Below are 23,058 nucleotides of genomic sequence, written 5' to 3'. Positions count from 1 at the left end.
CACCCAACTGGGTCATAAGTTCCACAACATGGCAGGGGCTGTGATTTCTCTTTCAGAAAACAGGTCTCTCCCTCAGGGAGCACAGTTAGAAGAAAATTCCATTTTCAAAAGCTGTGTTTTTTACCAGTGACCATTAACTTTGCTATATCAAAGATAACATCTCGATGACTAAAAATTAGGCTCCTGATCATTTTTTTTCCCCTTAAAGAAAACATGAAAACAAAATAGGAGCTGATTAGATCTGCCCTCTTTCTGTGGAATGTAAGTATGACATCATCTTTCCCAGGGTTTTTTTCCTCCCTGGTTCTCTGAACAAAACTAAAAAAATTCACTTTCTTGTGTTTAGGTCCTTTGCCATTTTTGGATCATTCTGGGTGTAATTTAAAAAGAAGAGTTACAGGCGCACACCACATAAGCTGTCCTCTGTTACAGACTTAAAAGTTTATTTAGGACACATCTGAAAAGGGCACATTTTTATTCCTCAACAGGACAGTTTCCATATTTGGAAAGAATATCCATCTTTAGAAATTTTATTCCCTATAGATAAAAATTACATTTGAGGTATTTAACCACAAAATAGAAATTATTTTTCTTTTTTTTAAAAAGACATTTTCTTTTTCTTTTTCTTTTTCCTTCTTTCTTTCATCTATAAATCTATCTATCTATCTATCTATCTATCTATCTATCTATCTATCTATCTATCTGTCATCTATCTATTTATTTTATGTGTGTATACCTTCTTCCACTGTCTCAGTGTGTCACAAGGCTGTACTGACTTGTGAAAAACTCAGTACCTTATCAAGTGCCTGTGTGTCTGTCCATCTCTGAGACAGAGTCTCATGGAGCCTAGGATGGCCTCAAACTCACATGTAGCCACATGAACCCCTGATCCTTTTGCCTTGCCCAGCCTCCTGAGTGTTGGGTTTACAGGCAAGTGTGTTCACCACATGAAGCAAACGCTTTTCTCTTAATCAAAAGGTTATTGAAAGAGAACAGCACTTACAGTTAGTATGCTGCACATTGCTAACAATGACTTCATGTCTGCCTCACATAAAAGAGAAACAAATTCTACTGAACTGTCTGTATGTAAGTTTCAGCTCCATTCAGTGACAACAGCATGGCTGGCATTAGGGACAGAGGCAGCTGCATGCTATGCCATCGATAGCAATAAATAATTACAGAGCAGAGAGAAAATGTGAGGCAGTGTCTAATGATATCACAGAGAAGACAGTCCTCCTTGGGCTCATGTGACTCTGGTTTAGTAGGGAAGATGGGCAATTTCAGGTAAGTATTTAGTACGTCTGATGGTGATGGGTATATGGATTAAAAGGCAAGGCAGAATTGCCACAGGGAAGGGGTGGGAAACATTAAGGAGTGGCCAAGAAGGTCTCACAGTTGACACCTGAGCAGAGACTTGCAGGAACCTGAGAGAATGTTCTAAGAGAACAGCAAGTGCAGCGGCCCCGTGGTGAGAATATGCCTGGCATATCACCGGAGCAGTAAGGACTGTGTAGCCAGAATGAAGTGAGGGGAGAAGAAAACAGTATGATACAAAGTCAGAGCAGGTCATCATGTTGGAACTTTAAGGCCGGTAAGAGGCTGTTGGCTTTTGTGAATATAGTAATGGCCTATGTGGAGGAGAGACTGCAGGGAGGAAAGAGAGGAAGCAAAGATGAGCCATGGAGCTACTAGAAGAGCATGTGAGGGTGACAGTGACTGCAGCACGATGGCAGCAGTCAGTAATGGTAAGACGGTCAGGCTCTAGTTACATTCTCAAAGCTCAGCTGGGTCCACACTGTGGACATGTTACATGCAGATGCTTGCACCTGGATCTGAGGTCTTGAATTCTGAGCCATGGTTCAGGCTGAACACAAGTGTGGCATTATGGTTGGCACACAGGTGACATTTAAAGCTGTGATTCTGTGAGATTAGTAAAAATGAACATGAGGGGAAGGACAGAGAAAGTGAGAAGAAGGGAACGAGAAGGAAAGGGAGACATAAAGAGAGGAAGAAGGTGGGCAGAGGAGGAAAAGGGGGAAACAGGCAAGGGGAAGATGGGGAAGGAGAAACAAGGGACAGAAGGGGGAAGGTGAGGGACAGGGAAGACAGAGAGGACTCAGTTCTCAGCTGGCACAGTCAAGTGAACAGCAATGTCAACTCAAAGAAGAAAAGAATTGGGAACTGAGATTTGGCCCAGGACTTATTCCACTGAGATGTCTATCCAACACCTTAGTGGGCTAAGGAGTTAGATACAGGAGTCTGGCATTCAGGAGAGTGGTCTAGGCTGAGCATGTAGTGCACTGTCACAGAGTGGTATATGGATGACACTGGAAACTGCTTATGACATTGCCAAGCAAGTGAGGAGACAGAGAAGCTACAGGGCACCCAATGCTAACAATCAGTCATAAGGGGGAACAAATGAAGTAGACTGAGTAGAGCCCTGTACTGGAAGACGAATTCCAAGAGAGTGATGAGCCGGAAGGAAAGGAGAGCTGTTCTAGATGCACAGACAGTGCATCCTGAGGGGCTGTCTGCAGACTGATGGCCTAGCATGCAAGAACTCCTGGGTTCATCTCCAGCACTGTATAAACTAGAGTGCTAGTACAGGCCTAGAGTCCTAGCTTCAGGAGGTGAAGGCAGGAACATCAGAAGGCCAAGGTCACCTTCAGCTATGCAGTGAGTTCAAGACCAGCCTGGGTTACATGAGACCCTACCTGGAAAGAGAAAAAAAAGTGGCACCCTGAAATTAAACTGGACCTCTGGAGTCGAAACTTGTTTCTAGTGATCACAGGAGAGCCAGGAATGAATGTCAAATCACTATAGTTGAGTTCCCTAAACAGAGCAGTAGATAAGCGCTGCTTCTACTGTTAGGGCAGCCAAATTAAAATCACAAGTAAAAGCCAAGCAAGATGTACTGTTTGTTTTACCAGCAGTCAGGGGGCTGAGCAGGATGATCACCGTGAGTACAAGGACAGTCTAGGTTACACAGCCAAATCCTGTCTTAAAAAACCAAACCAAACCTAACAGAACAAAAGTGAAAGAGAAGATTCTAATGAATAAAGCCCTATGACAAAAGGAGCAAGAGTTTGAGGCCAGCCTGGGCTACATAGCAACTTGTAGTAAAGAACTGGAACTATAGAATCCATTCTAACCAACACACTCCTAAAAAGGTTACAGAAAACAAGCTGACAAAACCCTTAAGACTCTAATATGCCTTAATTTGTAGAGAAACAATGGACAACATGTAAGACATCTATACTTTTAAAAACAAAAACAAAAAAACCCCCCAAGACATTGGAGGGATGGCTCAGTAGCTAAGAGTGCTGGCTGCTCTTGCAGAGGATGTGATGCCCTCTTCTGGCCTCCACGGGCATTACATGCACAGGTGCACTTACATCCATGCAGGCAAAAATATTCACACACATTTAAAAAATTTTTTTTAAAAGTAAAAACCTCAAAAGCACTATAGAAAACAAACACATGAACAGAAATCTCCCTAAGGTACCTCACCATGCTAAAAACAACGATTAATAAGAGATCAAATGTGATGATAAAACACACAATGAAATGGAAAATGAGACTGCAAAGCTAGAGAAACATACCAAGAGTGGACTTAATAAGATATAAGTAAAGTGAAAAATAAAGGAGCCAGGCATGGTGCATACACTTGAAATCTTAGCACTCAGAAGGCTGAGACAGGAGGATTGACATGACTTTGACGTCAGCCTGGGCTTCATAGCAGGGCCCTGTCTCAAAAACTAAAACCCAAACCAAAACCAACAAACAAAAAAGGAATTGGGTAAACAATTGGCAGAATTACAACTGAGAGCAGAAAGCAGACACATTTGCCTCACAAAGCTGAGCTCCAGTAAGCTGAGCTCCAGTGAGAGGGCAGGCCAGGAGAGGAAGTGGTGGTCAAGGTCCTCCCCAGTCATCCCTCCTGAAGACGTGTTCATGGCTGCTGCCAACAGCCGAGACAGCATAAATAATAGGAACAGACTATGGCTGCAGCTTCTAAAGGCTTCACACAGTCTTCCTTAGAATGAGCTTTTAATCACTACCACCTTTACTGGTAAAACCACTTGTCTTAAGGTAGTGCCCTTGGTTTTATGTAATTTTCTGAACCATCGAATATAAATAAAACTAACTAGCCAGGCGTGGTGGCGCACACCTGTAATCCCAGCACTTAGGAGGCAGAGGCAGGTGGATCTCTGTGAGTTCAAGGCCAGCCTGGTTTACATAGTGAGTTCCAGGACAGCTGGGGCTACAGAGAGACCCTGTCTCAAAAAGACCAAAAAAAACCCAAAAAACTTTTAATTTAAAAATAATATTATATGATCTCATCCCTATCAAATGTTGTCCCCCATCTTATGTACCCCAACTTCTCTCCCCACCTAACATCCAGATGTCACTCATCGATCCACTTCTCTGTTTGGCTCTTCATAGAGACATCTGTAATGAAGTTCACCACAGTTAGAAAGGAATGGCTACTTACAGGCAATTATTTAATGTATTATTTTCTCGGCTAAGGTGAACTAACGGTACAGCCTATCCTTAGCATGTATGAGCCCCTACTTTCAAGCCTGGGTACCAAAGTTATTTTTCTTTTGCTCTTTCCCTTCTTCCCTCCCTCCCCCCCTTTCTTCTCCTCCCTGCTCTGTCTCCCCTCCCTCCTTTTTCTTTCATTCGTTTATAAAACAGGACCTCACTTTTAGCCCAGAACGGCCTATAACTCACTATGTATCAAAGGCTAGCTTCAAACTCACGGCAATCCTTCTGCCTCAACTGCCCAAATACTGAGATCACAGGGTGTGCCTCCATACCTGGCTTTTTTTCTTATTACTTAAAAACAATTTTAAAAAATCACTGTGTTAAAGAGAGAGATGCATGAGAGACTACTCCCTTAGCATGGCCATGCTGGGCTACCTGAATGACTCATCTGGATGCTCTCTGCCCTCACTATTCTAAAATCAAGGGCCCTTGATATCGAAGACCTCCTCACCTCAAACCTGGTGAAATTTATAAGCCTAGTCAATAATCAGTAGATGAGACACAGTCACCACTGGCCTCTTCAGGATGAGACAACTAGGTCAGGCTACCTTATGGGTTGCTTCCTTGTGCCCTGAGAGACCCCTCATTTACTTTCTGTGGTTGCTGAAGTGCTGTAAGTGAGTTTGGTTCTAATGCTTCTGCTTACCCAATGCCTGGTCTCTGCCAAGTGGGTAGCTATGTACCCAGGAGTAGAAACTGCCCAGCTGAGGCTTTTGTAATTTTGTACATGATGTCTGAGCAGTGGAATAGGGTCCACATCTGCAAGGTTCTGAGGTGTGGCTGAGTGTACCCCCAGTATAGTCTCAAACATGAATTCAAGGAGATATACATGAGGGTTCTACCCACAGACACAGAACCACACAATACATCACTTACAGTATACTACTTAGATCAGAAATATTCCATACATAGGCTTGCTTGCCTGACTTTACAACAAGTGAAAATGATCAAGTTTTTTAAAATGAAATCTTCTAGGAATGACAGCTGGATTCAGTTAATTTTTTAAGTTATATAAGATAATTATTTCCATTATAGCTATGATGATTAGCAAACAGTGCAAGAAAACCCATGCTGGAGTGTCTATGGAAGCCCTTCCGGCTGCTAGCAGGAAGACGGCTCCTGAGGAATGACTCTTGAGGTTGACCTCTGGCCTCCATGTGCACATGTGCTCACACAGAAACACACAAAATAATCATCCTGGTTTTCCTTGCAGCATTTTATCCAGAATGTTTGTCAGCTGGGAGCAGAGGAGTATAAACAAACAAACAAAAGCATGTTTGTAGTTTAAAAAAAAAAGTCCAAGGTCAATTTTAGACTTCTTGCTGTTCTACACAGAATACAAATGTGACCTTGGGAGGTGGCCTTCCCAGCCTCCTCTCAGCGTGAGGCACAGGACCCTTAACTGAGACTTGTGCACAAAGACGTATTTACCTCCACTGTCAACTGAGGCCTCTCCTCTGCTTTCCCACAGGCCATCATGTTGGAGGCCAGCTGCCTCTCTCCCAGACCGGTTCCACTTTGTGATTCAGTCTTCAGTCATTTAAAAACATATCCCTCCATGGACACACTGAAAGTGTAATACAGATCTGTGGAGAGGCCTTGACTTTCTGATGCCTTCTAATTTTAACATTAGACAGCAACAAAAGGTTGTTTTAGTTTATGGTAAGGTTTAATATTAAAAATACTAATAAAGATCCTTTTGATTAACCACCTCTCACTTTAAAATATTCTGCCTAATGAAAAAAAGTGACAAATATAAATATTTATAAAAGAACTATTTTGTGAAAACAACTAAAACCTCTACTTGGAAAAAACTCATTTCTTAGTCTCCTAATTCCTGGTCATCACATATTTTCTTCTCTTTTTTTTTTTTTAAAAAAGGTAAAAGGTCTATATTTTCTCCCATCCTAAAATGCTTATGTTCTGAATTGCAGACACACATCTTGCTTTAGAGACTGAAGCTGAAAACATGGATGACCACATACTGACCACTGACCACCACTCAGGGCTTTCCTCTGCTATACTGGGTCGAGAACGATCTCCTCAGCTCCCATCCCCCTACCCCCCACCTTAACAACCAGGAGACTATCTTGGGCACGGTGACATTTGAGATCAAAGGCTGCAGGAAAGCAGCGTGCTTACATCTCTGCAAGGCCTCCTCCAGGCTGTCCTGCATCAGCTCTCTGCACTTGGGAAGTGTGCGGTCATTTGTTTCATGGATCATATTCTTCAAGTTCTCAAGAACTCGCAATTCTCGAAGACCACGTTTTTCCTATTAAAAGAAAGTAAATGACTAGCATATATTGTACCTTAAGTCTTAGTAAGTACTGTCTGAGGTTCCACCCAGGGTTTGCTCGGTATTACTCTGAAACCTGCACAGCTTTCTTTTAATTGTTTGGCAGTAAAGAGGTAAAAACCCAGGGGCTGGAGAGATGGCTCAGCAGTTAAGAGCACTGACTGCTCTTGCAGAGGACCCGGGTTTGATCCCCAGCACCCACATGGCAGCTACAAACCATCCTTAACGCCAGGGAAATCTGAAGCCCTCTTCTGACCTCTACAGCATTGCACGACACGGGTGCACTCACATACATGCAGGCAATACACTCATACACATAAAATTTAAAATAAACAAAAAAACAAACACCTGGAGGTGTTCTATTATGAAGCTCCCCAAAAGGAGCAGCATGGGTGAAATTTTTACAGTAGTGCTCACAAATGACCAGTGAAGTATCAACACACCAAGAGGCTTAAATGGCCACTTATTTCCTTAAAAAGGCACCTTTGTGCTCACTTTAAATTGCCTTTCTTGTTCTTATTATCATATTGCTTCCACTATTATGTGCTATAGATTTTATGATTGCCCACCCAAAAATAACAATGGTGGTAAAAGTAACTATTTATAGATACTTTATCATGCAGAAAATGAGCAGTGAAGGCCTGCTGTCTTTAGAGAGGCCTGGGTAGGCCTGCAAGGATGGCTGTTGCTGAGGCTGGGAACCTGAGTATGTAGCCGTACATTGGGATGAATATAATCTGTAAGTTGGAAATGGGGCTCACTGAGCCTTAGATGTTTATACTAAGAATGTGGTTAATGCTGAACACTTCCTTTTTCCTGGGATCATGGGATCTTGGCCCATGCAAGGCAGAGCTGCCTGTGTGACCAGCCCGCATGGAAACACTGGACTCGTAGGCTCAGAAGAGCTTCTAGGTAGTTTAGGGTTTATGTGTGTGGTCACGGGTGTTGCTGGGGGAATCACGTTCTCCCAAAGGAACTGTCTCTTTGGGTGAGGATCCATGTAAACTTCTATCTGGCTTGCCTTGCTCTGCTGGGAATTCGTCTGCCATAGTAAAGCATGGCCTCCCTTCCAGCCCCATGCCAAGTCCTATGCATTCCAGTCGATCACTGAACCTGGGTGGTCGCAGGCCCCATCAAATAATATCCAGAAAACAGAGTTTAACCACGCTCCCCACAACCTGAGTGTGGGCTAGACTTAGTGACTTGCTTCCAAAGAACAGCACAGGAAGGGAGAAGTACTCCACTCCACAATGAACCTGCAAACTCTCCTCAGTCAAGCAAAGACAGCCCTGTGAGCAGTGAGATCGCGCTGACAGCAGGAACACGGTGTGCTATAAGACAGTACTTGACCTCTGAGTTTTCTTTTCCATAAGCCCATGAGAAAAACATCAGGCAAACCTAAGTTGGGAGGGATTCTACAGGATACCTGGCCAGTACTGAAGACTATCACTTTCAAGAAAGGCAAGACAGCCTGACCAACTGTCAGATTAAAGAAATGGGAGACACTGTAATTAAATGCAAGGTGGTTCCCTAGATTAGATCCCAGAACAGGACTATAGAATTTTAAATGATCTTCCTCTAATCTCTGTTTCTTCCCAGTTTTCAAAATGCCAATACAATTACTTATTTCCTTTCTCTTTAATTTAATAAAATAAAAATATCAATACTAGTATCAAACAAAATGATTGCTGAAAACTAAGATTTTTAACAGGTTTTTCTTTTGTTCTGAAAGTGGATTATACTAAAAATGTATAGTCAAATCAGTGTGTTTGTATTGGTTTATTTGAAACAAGGTCTCACCACATAGCCCAGGCCAGACAGGACGTCATAATTCTCCTGCCTCTGTTTCCTGAGTACTGGGACTAGAGAACTGTATCACCACACTCAGTCAAATCACTGGATTTTAATGTTACATATAATAATTTCTGAGTAACAACATCACCACTCAGAAACACAGATTTACTTTTTTACATTTGACTTGATTTTAGGAATTGCTCCTTGAAATTTAGTTTTGTTTTAAAATATATAAAATATTTACATGGTTCTAAAATTCTATCTATAAAACAGAATGTATCCAAAAAAAAAAAAATCCTAATAAAAAAAAGCCTAATAACCACAACAATGACCTGCACAGCAAACTAGCTCAGCAGGAGTAGCACTTTTATCTTGGAGGTAATCAACAGCGATCTAATTGGTCTTAAAGCCTGCTCAATGGGAGGGAACTCATGGGTAGTACTTTAAACATACTCAAATACACATGGCTGGAGAGGTCACAGATCCTAGAGAAAACCCTACATTTGTCACGTTCCTAGATAAATGTAATTTCTTACTGTGTGCACAGATCCTTATATTTAGACAAGTATACCTGTCATCACTCAAAGAATGAAAGAAGCTTCTTTTTGCAACAGGATGGAGATGATTACAGAGCTCCACAACTGATCAAACACAGAGAATAAGGGTCTGTGAGGTGCCCAGCCCTAGGTGACACATCTACAATGCAACCTCTACATCTAAGGCTCATGGAACAGAGTAGAACAGGGAGTAGAGAGAATAGCGATGCATCTCTCAACTCTCACCAGCCAAGCTTCCTCATATAACAGAGGGCAATTAACACAGTAGGTCATAACTGGCTAAAGTATAGAGAATAAGAGACTGAAGAATGGGTGTCCCTAGATAGGATTACTGTATTATTCACCCACTTAGGGTTCAGGGACCATTTCAGAAGAGGGAGCAGAAAGATTCTAAGAGCCAAGGGTGGTAGATGAACATAAGAAAACAGATTTCCAGGCTTCTGGAACCAGTTCAACATGATTTAAAGATTAAGTGTTATGAATTTCTAATCTGTGTTGTCTTTAAGGAATTCTCTTCTTTAACATTTGAATTTATTTATTTATTTATTTATTATTTATTTAATCTTTTGAGGCAGAGTTTCACTATGTATGCCAGGCTGGCCTTGAACTCAGTAATTGTCCCGTCTTTCTTCAAGTTCTGAGATTACACAGCACACCACCATGCTAGGCTATCCCGCAGGTGAACTCATCAACACAATTCCTTCAACAGTTGTATTGGTATTCTGTAACATTTTGAGAACCTCAAATTTTCTTGGATGTTTACTTTTCCTTCTCCACTCAAGAATTACCCCTTCTGTGGCGATTTCCTGCCAAACTATGCTGGGAACTGTCCCTAGAGTTCCCCCTTCCAGGTTCTCGTGTACTCCATGCTGACTGTATCAGAGTTACATCAGGACAGTTCTTGATTTGCCGGTACTTCTTGTAGGCTCTCTAAGTTTGTCAAGGAAAGCTTTCTGGAGGTCAGGGTTGCTTCCTGTTTCCCACATCTGGCGAGGTGCTGCGGCATCCTCTTCTGCACTGTCAGTGCCCACCTGGATCTGGAGTAGCAGTACGCTGCTCCCAGAGGCTGCTTGTTGTTCCTGCCTGCTCTCCTTGCCACACAAAGTGCAGACATGATGGCTGAAGTTCCAAAAGCCACTTCTAATGTGAGGGCTACGCGCCAGAAGAGACAGAGACAAAGCTGCAGGAGGCTGACATCATAGAGTCACCATGCCAGCCCTGGGCTTTCTAAATTTGTCTCTGGGACTATGCGAGAAAAATAAGCCCTTGGTAAACCTCTGTTTTCCATATATCTGCTACTAGTAACTAAACACATTCTTACTGATATGCCTAGGTATTTGGTAACTATTCAATAAAGCACCAAATGAAGGAATTTGATAGGTACTTGTGATGGTTTCAATGATAATATCCCCTACAGGCTCCAAATATTTGGACATTCTGTCGCCAGATGGTGGTGCTGTTTTGGGAGGTTTTAGAAGGTATGGCTATCCTGGAGGAAGCACGTCACTGGGGGTGGGCTTAGAGAGTTTTTGAGCCTTGCCAGATTGCCAGTCGCTCTCGTTTCCAGTGCCTGCTGGAAGATGTAGAGCTTAGCTTCCGCTCCTCTTCTCCAGCTACCTCTGCCACCATGCCTCCCCGCCAAGACAGACTGTAATTCCCCTGGAACTGTAAGCTCAAATAAATCCTTCCTTTTATAAACTGCTTGGGTCAGTGTTTCTATCAGAGCAACAGAAAAGTGACTAATACAGTACTACATAAGGAACAGATGTAGGGTTACCCATTCTGTAGGCCCCTTGTGAGAAAGTCTGACTAACACATCTCTCTCCCCTTTGTGAGAAAGGCCAGGATGTCTCAACTACAACTAGAAAGGCAATGGCTCAGAGGGCAGGCCTCTCACTGGGACTGTGCCACACTTACTCCAAGTGCTGGGGCGGTAACATGCCCTTAACAGAGGCTGCTCACCTTCCAAATCTCTGCACATAAGGGTCACTTGAATTCAGAGGAGGAGCTGTAATGTGAGGAGAAAAGACCACCAGCTGTCCTTAAGAACCAAAGAGAGGAGAGCTTCCAGCGATCTGCCAATACTTCAGTAATTTAAGAAACGCTGCCACCATGTGGCACTTGCTCCCTCTTTTACAAATAAAACTTTACATAGAACAAGTCACCTGATGCCATGTACATCAAGTCTTCTACGTATATAAAACAACTTGAGTTTGAAACTGCTAGTCTTTTCTTCCTAAAGTGAACTCCACCTGAATGGCAGAGAGAAGATGCAAAGGCTGATTCTGCCTTGCTTTTCCCTACAAATGAGAAGACCACTGCTGCAAGTACCTTATTACTGCCTGGGCAGATCAAGGCAGGCAGGGCAGGACAGGACAGAAGAGTAACACAAATGATACTCAACTCTCAAGTCTCTGAAATGCTTTCAGTTTTTTTCTTCTGAGGGGCAGCATATAGAAAAGCACAGGCAAGTTGATGAGCTACACTCAGCCCTTTGGAAGACCAATGGTCACTGTGAAGGCCCGACCCAGTGCTTTTCAAGAAAAGCAGATCAAATGTGTCTCATGCACTTCTGAGCCCTTTAAAGACATTCTCAAATGAGCAGTTCCTCAAGATACTGTAAGAACGCCTTGCCTCATGGGATGGGTCTGCATCTGTTTTAGATACTAAAATAGCTTTAGTTCCTAATGTGACTTACACAGATAAACACGCTCAACATATTCTGACTCCGCATACTATGATTGTATCTATCATGCTCAACGTGGAAACTGTATTTTTTTTTCAAAAAATTTTATACTTATTTGTGTGTGCACCTGGGCAAACGTGTGGCAGGCAGAAGACAAACTTGTGGGAGGCAGCTCTCTTCCATCATGTGGGTTCCAGGGATAGAACTTAAGTGTTAGGCTTGCCAGTAAGTGTTCTTACCCGATGAGCCACCTTGTCAGCCCTTTAGTAAACATTTTCCAAGGCAACGCTTATACCACTTGTCTAGGCAATCCCTGGAGTTATTGCAAAATTTGGATTAATACATTTTTATTTGCTGAAACATGCTACCATCTTATTCTCAACAATGACAAACACTTATCAACACCTATATTACAAGGATTTAAAAATGAAGTATCAGCAGGGGTGGTGGTGGCATTCACCTTCAAATCCCAGCACTTGGGAGGCAGAAGAAGGCAGATCTCTGTAAGTTCAAGGCCAGCCTGGTCTACATAGTGAGTTCAGGCCAGCCAGGGCTATGTAGTCAGACCCTATCTCAAAAAACCAAACCAAACACAACGAAATATTTGATTTTCATAAAAATTCAAAACTGCAGTGTTGTCATTGTTAAATGATAAGGAAACTAAGCCTAAGAAAGCAAGCAATCCTAGCTAGAGAAGGGTCAAGATGTGAACTCAGGTGTCAAGTTCTAAGTGCTCCGTCTTTCTGTCCTTCAATACTGCCTCCTCACAAAAATGACCTTGGAGGCTCAATAACATCCTTTCAGATAACTCTCTTCTATCCCAGTTAAAAGAACCATTGACTTCAATAGGAAGCTATTTTGAACACTGCAGACTCAAAAACATAAAAGTAAAATTTCTTTCAAGACCCAATTTCTTTTGTATAACCTTTCACAAAACCCATGTGCATACTTCAAGAATACGGCTGTATGTATACAAGTATGACACTGAATTCTAGGGCTCATTGAATCACTAGTTAGCTAGTCACTTACCAATTTCCATCTCCAGCTTAATCACTACAAAGTAGGAGGGCTGGGTTACAGAACCCACCTTAATTCCCAAATTCTATGATTCTTTAATATAAATTATATTTTTGAAGTACACTTATAAATACTGTTTTAGGAGGGGCAGGAGCTTCCTTCTTCACTTTCGGCACCATGTTGGTGAAAAACTGAAAAGCAAAGGCATTGAGAGCCAAGAAGGCAGTGTTGAAAGGTGTTCACAGCCACAAAAAGAAGATCCGCACATCACCCACCTTCCGGCGACCCAAGACCTTGCGGCTCCGGAGGCAGCCCAAATACCCTTGCAAGAGCGCCCCCAGGAGAAACAAGCTTGACCACTGCACCATCATCAAGTTCCCCCTGACCACTGAGTCAGCCAGGAAGAAGACAGAAGACAACAACACACTGTGCTCATTGTGGATGTCAAGGCCAACAAGCACCAGATCAAACAGGCTGTGAAGAAACTCTACGACACTGATGTGACCAAGGTCAATACCCTGATCAGACCTGATGGAGAGTGAAGGCCTATGTTCATCTGGCTCCTGATTATAATGCTTTGGATGTTGCCAACAAAATTGGGATCATCTAAGCAGTCCAGTAGTCTAATTCTAAATACAGATTATTTCACCATAATAAATAAATAAATAAATAAATAAATAAATAAATAAATAAATAAATAAAATACTGTTTTAATAAAAACATTGGGTATTTCAAGTTCACCACAAGAAAGACAACTTATGAGGCAGGCCACTCACTGGATGTCAGAATACCCAAGTTTACATTAGGTTTGTTACCTGTCTCCAACATTATTTTGGGCATTTTGAATACAAAAGAGAAAGAGGACAGGAAAAGTAGGTCTTCACTCTGCTGGTACCTACATCCTAGTGATGAAGGCAGACAACATGTACCTGAATAAAAGAGCAGAACCACGTGTTGTAGATGCTTTAGCAGCAGATTCTAAATGTCCCAATATCCCCACTGCTGGTGCACAAACATCGCCTACTTAATTCAACCCTAATCAAGGTGCTACTGAGAAGGATTAAGGCTTGAGATCTTAATACTGTGGATGTATTCAGGTCTCAGGTCAGGTGACTGTTAAAGTGATTATCTCTGGTGGCCCTGACTTGTAAGGGGAGTCCTTAGCAGAGACAGGGCACTGCTTGGCCAGAGCGATTGAGAACATGACAGGAATTCCAGGTAAATCCCAGCTCTGAACATGGAAGAAGCTATGGACCAAGGACTATGGTCTCTTTTGGAAGTTGAAAGTGGCCTCAGGAGAGGAACTTGATCCTATCAAACTGTGAGTTTGGAAGAAGACCCTGAGTCCCAAAAGAGAACACAGCCTAGCTGACACCCTGACTTTGGTTTTGTGGGAAGCTGAGTTGAGGTGTTGGTCACACTGTGTGCAGACTTCCAACATACAGAACTCAAATAAATGGATCTTGTTTTCCACTACTGAGCATGTGGTAATTTGTTGTGCAGTATTAGAAAACAAGTGTGGTGTTATTCAGAGTATCACAGAGATGACAGAGTGCTTCTGTGACTACTTTGCTTTAAAGGCCAGTAGTGACAGTCAATCTATAATCCAAACAGAAGAGTAAGCCATGCAAAAAGCAGAGGGAACATTATAGAAAGATGGAACTACAGATACAGAGAAAGAAGGAAGAAAATGTGGTACAGCACTGGGTGCAGAGCTGCGCAGATGTCAGAAGGAGAAGCAAGAGTGAGGGGCCACCCAACATTCTGAAATAAGCTAACGGGCAGGATCTATGGGAAGTGTGGGGAAAAGCCATGTGGGCAGGGATCCAGAGAGGGTGGCCAGGGTGTGGTATGAGCTAGCTGTTGTGTGGGAAACAGTCCGTGGCAATCAGGCTGAAAGCAGAGACCAGAGAGAGGCTACTGCAGGTGTCCAGGGCAGAGCTGACAGTGGGCTGGAGCGCAGGGGTAGTCACAAGAGGCAAGTAGGAGGGTTAAAGAAGTGGTTCAGAGGTGAACTTGATGACAAGGTCGTTGCTGGAGTGAAGGAAAAAGGGGGAACCAACTATAACTCCACAGTTAAGAATAACTAAATCAGAACTGTATCAGGAGGGTGACTAAAGATGACCCCATGAAAACCAAGGGCAAGGGGTCTGCTGTTCTAGCTCCATTCTGTGCTGTGACAAAACACTACCCAAAGACAGCTTATGGAAGAAAGGGTTTATCTGGCTTACACCTGCAGGTCACAGTCCATCACTGTGAGAAGCCAGGGTGGCAACTCAAGGCAGGAACCTGAAGCAGAAACCTCAGAGGAATGCTGTTGCTGGCCTGCTGTTTCCCAGGATCATGCTTAGCTAGCTTTCTTATACAACTCAGAACCACCCGCCCCAGTTAACAATCAAGACAATCAATTAATAAACAAGACAATGCCTGCTGATCTAGGCCATTCCCCTCTTGAGACTCCCTTCCCAGATGTCTCCAGGCTGTGTCAAGTTAAAGCTAACTAGGATATCTGCTTATGGCTTTGTGCAAACGTGCAGAGAAGAACACAAGAGAAACCCAGAGGTCCCTGCCGATTTTGCCGCCCTGAGAGGTGGAAGAGGACGTCCAGCAAAGAGAAACAGAAGCTGGATGACATGGCTAAGGCAGATGAAGTCCACTGCGACTGGGAAATGAAGGGCTATGGAGTAGCTGAAGAATAAAGCACCCTAGCACCTCAACAGCCACCATCTCCATTTTTCTTACTCTGCTCAGCATTCTGTCCCAAGATTAAAATCGACAATCTCTGTCATCTCCACTGGAGACGTGGCAAAAAGCTGGGTGAGATGTAGAATACTTAAGCCACAACAGTAAAAAGCAGCCACACATCACCACAGCCACAAAGCTGAAGGAGAAGGCCGAGAATGAAGTTGCTGCCTCAAGTCTAAAGAGAAGTTTGATGGCGCCATGGGTCCTGCGAAAGTTGCCTGGAAAAAAGTACAAGAGGAAATGAAGAGGGTGAATTGTTTTTTAAAAAGTGTTTCTCTGTCTCCTGTGAAGGGCTTTAGAGTAGGGGAATGCCCTGATTGGCACATCTCACTTGAGTCCTGTCTACTGCCCTCATTAGGTTTAATTTCAAAATTTGATCATGATCATACTGTCTCTCAAAGTGTCAGTGCTTTACATGAAGTGGCCGTGGGTGTCTGGAGTGTCCTGCAACTGTGTCAATTTTTTTTTTCACTTATGTATATATGTGTATGTCTGTGTGTGGGTTGTGCATGAGTACAATGCCTTCCGAGGTCTGAAGAAGGTGCTGGATCCTTTGGCACTGGAGTTACAGGCTGTTGTGAGGTACCTGACATGGGTGCTGGGAATCCTGATCCTTTTTGGAAGCTCAGCAAGTGCTCCTAACTGCTGAATCATCTTTCCAGCCCTCCACACACTTTTAAAACAATAAGGTGCTCTTGTGTCCTCACTCTGCTACCAGTGCAACAAGGCATCTGAAGATATTTCTGGAACTTTCACATTGGCTAGAAATCCTCAGCTGTCACCTGTACATATCTTTAGTTTATGAAGAGAACAAAATGACCGAGACAAACTCTTGCCACTCCTTGGTGTGGAGGCTGTAGGGGAAGATGTCTTTTGAAGGGGCCACAGCTCAGGGTGTGCACTGTGAGGCTGGACCTGTCGATACTGCAGAGGGCATCCATTCAGCTCCAAGTCATCCTGTTTTGCACATAGTGACACAGCAAACTGCTGATGCTCTCACTTGCAGAAAATGTGTGTGTGTATGTGGGGGGGGGGTCAGCTGGCATGAGAAGTGTATTTTTTTCTTTTAGTTAAGTGCAGATTCTAAAACGTTTTTAAGCAAAGCACAGAACTTGCCATTGTCGGCAGAGTGAAGAACTATGGCCTTCACGGAGGTCCAAGAACCATTTGTACTTAAACACCATTTGCAATATTCTGTTATTTGTTGTAGTTTAGAATGCAGAAGACTTTGAAGTTAAATAAACTACATTTTAAAAAGGATAACTATATCCATAATCCCTATATGAAACATTAAATAGAGTCGTTAAAGACATTCATGTAATATGCTATAAAAGATTCATAGCAAGCTTGCAGGAATTGGTAATGATATTTTCATAACATGTAAGAAGAGTCTCGGGAAATTTCCCGTGTCCTACATATTCTTACCCACATCACAATGATGCTGAATATTGTCAATGGTTATTCTTGGTGTTATGGTTCAAATATGAAAAATCCCCCATAGGTTCATGTGTTTGAACACCTGGTCCCCAGCTAGTGACACTGTTTTAGAAGGTTTGGAATTACAGGAAGTAGAGTATCACTGGAGGAAGTGGATCACTGGGGGTGGGCCTTGAGGTTTACAGCCAGGCCCTGCTTCCTGCCCAGTCTGTGCTCCCTGTTCCTTCCAGATGTGAGGTGTGGAGTCACACCTGAATATTCTTAATACCATGGAGCTGCCAGCCCCCACACCTTCTCCACCAGAGTGAACTGTATCTTCATATTGTGAGTCACATAAACTTTCCTCTCTTAAATTGCTTCTCAGGTACTTGGTCACAGCGATGAAAAATGTAACTAATACAATAGGTAACATACAATGTCATAAGAAAAAAACATATATACACACAGCTTTAAATTTCAAAACCTTATGAAGTATTAGGCAGTTTTTGGATTGCAGGGTCTACTGAACCCAAAAACGGTTGATCAGTGCTACACTTCTATCTTGAGGGCTCTATAGCACAGTCTCTCTGTGGTTTTAAGCATTTATTAAAAGGTTTTTTGCTTTTGCCAGGTGTGGTGGTGCACGCCTTTAATTCCAGCACTTGGGAGGCAGAGGCAGGCGTAGCTGGGGCTACAAGGAGACCCTGTCTCAAAAAGACAAAAAAAAAAAAGTTAATTGCTTTTGACAGGTTCAGACATCCTGCTTTGTCAAAATCTCATTTGAAAACAGAACCTCAAACTGCCAAGTTCGGGAAATTACTATTTAAATGCACAATAAATTAATTATACTCGTGCAAAACTTCAGTATCATGAAACAGGGCTGCACGCTACTACATGAAATGTGAAGTGGCAGGTGCAGAGAGTGGAAAGGCAGGGGAAGGTCACAAAGTATGCCTGGACTTCAGCTTGTAGCTAGGAATGCATCAAAGTGGTTGAAAAAGTGAAATAATGTTAGATCACACTGCCAGCAGAATGGAATCTGCATCTGACTAGATGATAAAGCAGGCACAGCAGTCAGAAGCAAGGGACGTTCTCAGATGCGGTCACATCTAGAAGAGATGGTCACTGCCATGGATACAAAGGAGATAGAAGAAGCAAGTAGCATTCTCAAGCCCCCAACTGAGAACAAAACAAAACACCAAATGCACCTGAAAACCCAGACCTATCAATCCCTGAGTTCTTTTATTTAAATTATTTTCATTATATCTTATTTCATAGGTGAGAAACTTCCAGCTAACAAACATTAAATATTCTAGAGCAGGCACCGAGTTTGGACCCTTGTCTCCTGCTGTCTGGTCTAGCCCAGTAAGCACTTTTATCTCTTCCCAATTTTCGCTTTGCATATTTTAACAACGAATAAAATAAAACCAGGTTTTAAAACTCTGGATTTACTTTTCTGTGTAGTATAACATTAACAATTAGGGCACTGTATTAAATAAGTTTTAGATACTCACTTCAAATTCTTTTACAAAATAACGAATTTCACCTTGAGTAACTGGTCTGTGATCCAAAAGCCTTGAATGAATTTCTCCAAGATCTACAAAGGCAAAATAGAATTCAAGATTAATTCACACTCTCTGGCCTATTTTACTCTTCCCTTTCTCCACAAACAGATAAAGACTGGTTAAAATCCAGTTCAGACCATGGATTTGGAGAAAATCTCATCCACTTCCATCAGGTGTCTAAATTGGTATAACCACTTCCAAGGGCAATCTGGTGATATCTACTAGCAAATGAAGGCACGCTTATTTAGCAATTTTATATCTAGATGTACAACCTAGAAAAAAACGCCTTGTACAAATGAACATGGCATCCGTGAAAGTCTGTAGCAGCCATGCAATGACTATTCTGACCAGGGAGTAAAAACACATAGATCAGAGTGACACCTAGGAACATGGACACACCTTACAAATATAATGCTGAACAACAAAAGCAAACAAGCAAAAAAGTTTCAGGGGCTGAAGAGATGGCTCAGCAACTAAAAGCACTGGCTTCTCTTACAGAGGAGCTGAGTTCCCAGTACCCACATGGCAGCTAACAACTGTCTATAACTCTAGTTCCAGGGGATCCAATGTCTTCTTCTGACCACTGTGGGCACTGCAGGGCACAGGTGCACCTACCTACATGCAAGCAATAAAGGCATACACATAAAATAAAAATATTTTTTAAAAACAAAGAACAATTTACTAAGGATCATTTTTGTTCCTGATGATTCCCTGCTACAGTTTGGATGCTGAATGCCCTTCAAAGCCCCATGCATAAAGGGCTTGGTCCTAGGCTAGTGCTACTGAGATGCTGAGGAACGCTGAGGAGATGGGGTCTAGTGGGGGGCCATGGGGGCACACTCTGGGAGTGTGCAAAAGCCTTGAATGAAGTCTCTGGGAGAGACTGGGACCTCATCAGTTCTGTCTCTTTACTGTCCCATATACTATCACAATCCTATTGCCCATGCCAGAAAACCAGTGCAATGGGCCACCTCATCTTGAACTGGACTATCCAGAGCTATGAGTCAAAATCAACCTTTTCTCCTTAACCATTAACTGCTTCAGAGATTCAGCCACAGTGACAGAAAACTAATACACGTAGTGTAACCAAACAGACGTTATCCTTCCTTAGTGCTTCTCCAATACACTTAGTCTACTTCAACTGACACAGCAACACCTCTCTAAAGTACTTTGTTCTAGAACATTGCCCAGGACACTGAACGATTGCTAAGTCATTACTCCTGAAGGAAACACAGCACTGGGTTCCTGAAGCCTCTGGTCACAGTTTTGTCCACGGAAACACCATTCATGTCACATAGGTTCCTTTACCAGCATCCTTGTAAAATACTGCATTCTCATCAGTGGTGCTAACCTCTTCTTCCACAGAATGCTTTCCCTGTCAGTCACCATAGTAAGAACAGTTAAAATCTACTGTTACAGAAAATTTCAAGTCTAAAATATAGCAGTGCATTCATTATTTCTGAAAAAAAAAAAAAGAAAAAAAGTGCTAGGCATAACTGTCTAGTCCTACAACCCCAGCTACTAAGGAAGCTGAGTAGGAGGACCTCAGATTCAAGGCCTGCTGGGCTACAAAGTTAACTGCCAGCCCAGCAACATAGTGAGACCCAGTTTCAAACCGAAAAATGCAGAGTAAAAAGGCTGGATAATAGCTCAAGTGGTAGGGTGCTTGCCTAGCATGTGAGAGGCCTTGGGTTGATCCTCGATTCTACGAAAACAACCAAAACCCCATACTACTTCAAATTTAAAACTTCTATGCATCAAAAAGCACAATTAGAAGAATGAAAAGTGATTAGGCAAATGGGAGAAAATATCTGCAAACTCTTCAAGGGCATTAAGAATATATACAGACTGGATGTGGTGGTATATGCCTTTAATTCCAGCACTTAGGAGGCAGAACAGGTGGCTCTGTGAGTTCAAAGCTATCCTGGTCTACACAGCGAGTTCCAGGTCAGTCAGAGCTGCACAGTGAGAATTTGTCTAAAATAAATAAAATATATACAAGAACACAGAGAATTATACAGAGTATTGATGGCACAGTGAGCATAGCTGCCTTACAAGAATAAAGAACTATCACTCAATAGTAACAAAATCAACTTAAATGAAGCAACAGACTTAAATAGACATTTTTTCCAAAGATAAACAGCTGGCCAATCAGTACATAAAAAGACACTTAACATCACCAAAGATTATGGAAATGCAAATCAACACCCCGAAGCACATCATCTCACACCTATTAAAATGGCTACTGGTGGGGCTGGAAAGATGGCTCATTGGTTAAGAGCACTAGCAGCTCTTTCAGAGGACCCTGGATCGAGTCCCAGGACCCACAAAGTGGCTAAAAAAACGTTGGTAACTCCAGTTTCAAGGGACTCCAACACCTTCTTATGACCTCCTGAGGCATTCATTGCAGGACATAGGTGCACTTACATACATGCAGGCAATACACTCATACACAAGACAGAAAATAACAAGTGCTGGTGAAGATGGGTGAGTACGAAAGCATGTAGCCACTACGGAACACAAGCCAATGCCTCAAAATAAATAAATAAATAAATAATAAAGAAATAAACGAAAGAATGCCATATGATCCAGAAAGTGTATGTGTGTGTATGTCCCAAGTACTGAACTCGGAGCCTCGAAAAGATATTTCTACACTCATGTTCACAGCATAGTATTATTTACAATAGCCAGAGGGAAGCTGCCCAAGAGTTCACAGACGGATGAATTACCGAAGCATGGTGTCTACATGCAATGGACTAGTATTCAACCTTAAAAAGGAAGAAAATTCTGACACGTGCAACAGCATGGAAACACACTGAGGATCCTTCATAAGAGGCAGCCATGCTGTGAGGGATCCGGGAATGAGTTCTGCACCATGCAAAGCGTTCTTGAAGGAGCTATGGTATAGCAATGTGAATGTATTTAAAGTCACTGAACTGTACACTAAAGCAGGTAATCAATTTCACTATTTTACCTTAATTATCAAATGGCTTAATACGTCTCTAAATTGGGATAGAAATAATTCTAATTTAGTCTTAATACCCATGCGGCACTCCTCGACACCAAAGTAAACTTAAGAAACGCCATGAAATACAGTCTAAATCCAGTCATGGCCAGCACTGGCTGGGGCTGCCTACAAATCTGAAAAATAAGGTTAAAATGGAAAGCACAGCAATCATAGGATAGCATCGCCTGGGTAGCTGGAAGCTGGTGGGATGAGCAGGATTGGCAGGGAGAAAAGAGGCAACGGAAAACGCAGTATCCAATTGCAGGCCTTGCCACCAGAAGCAGGGTCTCCAGAGCTTTGGGAATGAAACTCGGCTGGGGTACTGTGACACTCTAGGTTGAAACTGTTCACCAGTTCAAAGGAGAGGGGTCAGGCGTCTGCACTACCGTGTAGTACAATGTTTCAGGACGCTTGAATGTCCTGGATTCCCGGCAGGACCCAGAAGTAGGCAGGGTCTGAGACCCGGTGAAGCGGTGACAGTCACACCACCACGTGACAGTGCGGGTGGCGAACTAGCACTGCCAGCCGCTGGGGGCCAGGGCTGGGGGAGGACCCGCGGGGACAGGCGGAACGGCACGCTTCCCACCCGCAGGCCTGCGCGGGCCGCAGCTGGGTCGGCCGGGCCGGACGCTGCGCCATCTCCCTCCGCTCCGTACCCTTGATAATGAGGTGCGCTGAGCCCGCAGTCCCCAGCGAGTCCCGCTTCTTGCCGACGCTGCCGCTGCCGCCCTGGGCGGCCTCACACCCCACAGGGGTTTCCGTACCCGCGCCGCTCATCCCGACCAGCTCCGCCCATCCGCCCCTCCACAGCGCAAGCGCAAACTTGGCGCCCACATTCAAGGTGCGGGTTACGTCATCACTGAGCGCAGGAGACGTTTTGTTCTGGAAAGGTGCTGGGGGCGTAGCTGAGGTTGCCATGCTGGATAAGGGCAGATGCTAAATTACAGCTAATTCGGTTATTCTCCTTGCACCTGGAGAAGCTTGTTGCGGTCGGGGCAGGAGCAGAGAAACGTTTATAGTAGTGTAACCTTATTTTCCACATTGTTCCCCAACCAATATTTTATAAACCATTTTGACATGAATTGCCACATTTGGTCATCATACATCCTGGGGGGAAAGTCTCATAATTTCTCTAATTGTAGGACTGACTTTTTGTTTTGGTCTTTTTTTACAAGGTCTCCCTGTAGCACCAACTGGCCTGGAACTTGCTATGCAGACCAGGCTGGCCTTGAACTCACAGAGATCCACCTGCCTCTGCCTCCTGAGTGCTGGGATTAAAGAATGACTTTTATTAATGGATATGATGTGAACTAATGACTTAACCCCAGAAAAACCATGCACTCTTGGGTCTTATGACTGGGCGCTCTTGGGGACTGCTTTTGGGTCTGATGAGCCACTGCTTGGCAACCTCAATTTGGTACTTC

At 43.2% G+C, this 23,058-nt stretch overlaps 1 protein-coding gene and 1 pseudogene across 1 annotated transcript in view; one reads left to right on the top strand and one right to left on the bottom strand.

The window, feature by feature from the left end:
- The window catches only part of Bloc1s5 (biogenesis of lysosomal organelles complex 1 subunit 5), a 37,310-nt gene extending 14,864 nt beyond the window's left edge, over nucleotides 1–22,446 (bottom strand). Inside the window, exons 1-3 of the mRNA XM_008831635.3 lie at nucleotides 22,291–22,446; nucleotides 18,577–18,659; nucleotides 6,694–6,823 (exon numbers count right to left, since the gene is read on the bottom strand). Of these exons, the coding sequence (XP_008829857.1) occupies nucleotides 6,694–6,823; nucleotides 18,577–18,659; nucleotides 22,291–22,411 (334 nt within the window). The 5' untranslated portion in view covers nucleotides 22,412–22,446. The remainder of the gene's footprint in view (nucleotides 1–6,693; nucleotides 6,824–18,576; nucleotides 18,660–22,290) is intronic.
- Nucleotides 12,533–13,511, top strand: LOC108490750 (annotated as a pseudogene).
- Nucleotides 22,447–23,058: the final 612 nt, after the last annotated feature.

This window comes from Nannospalax galili, unplaced genomic scaffold, assembly GCF_000622305.1.
Source record: "Nannospalax galili isolate Female #2095 unplaced genomic scaffold, S.galili_v1.0 scaffold72, whole genome shotgun sequence".
Taxonomy (NCBI): domain Eukaryota; kingdom Metazoa; phylum Chordata; class Mammalia; order Rodentia; family Spalacidae; genus Nannospalax; species Nannospalax galili.
This window is presented reverse-complemented; position numbering and strand designations above follow the sequence as displayed.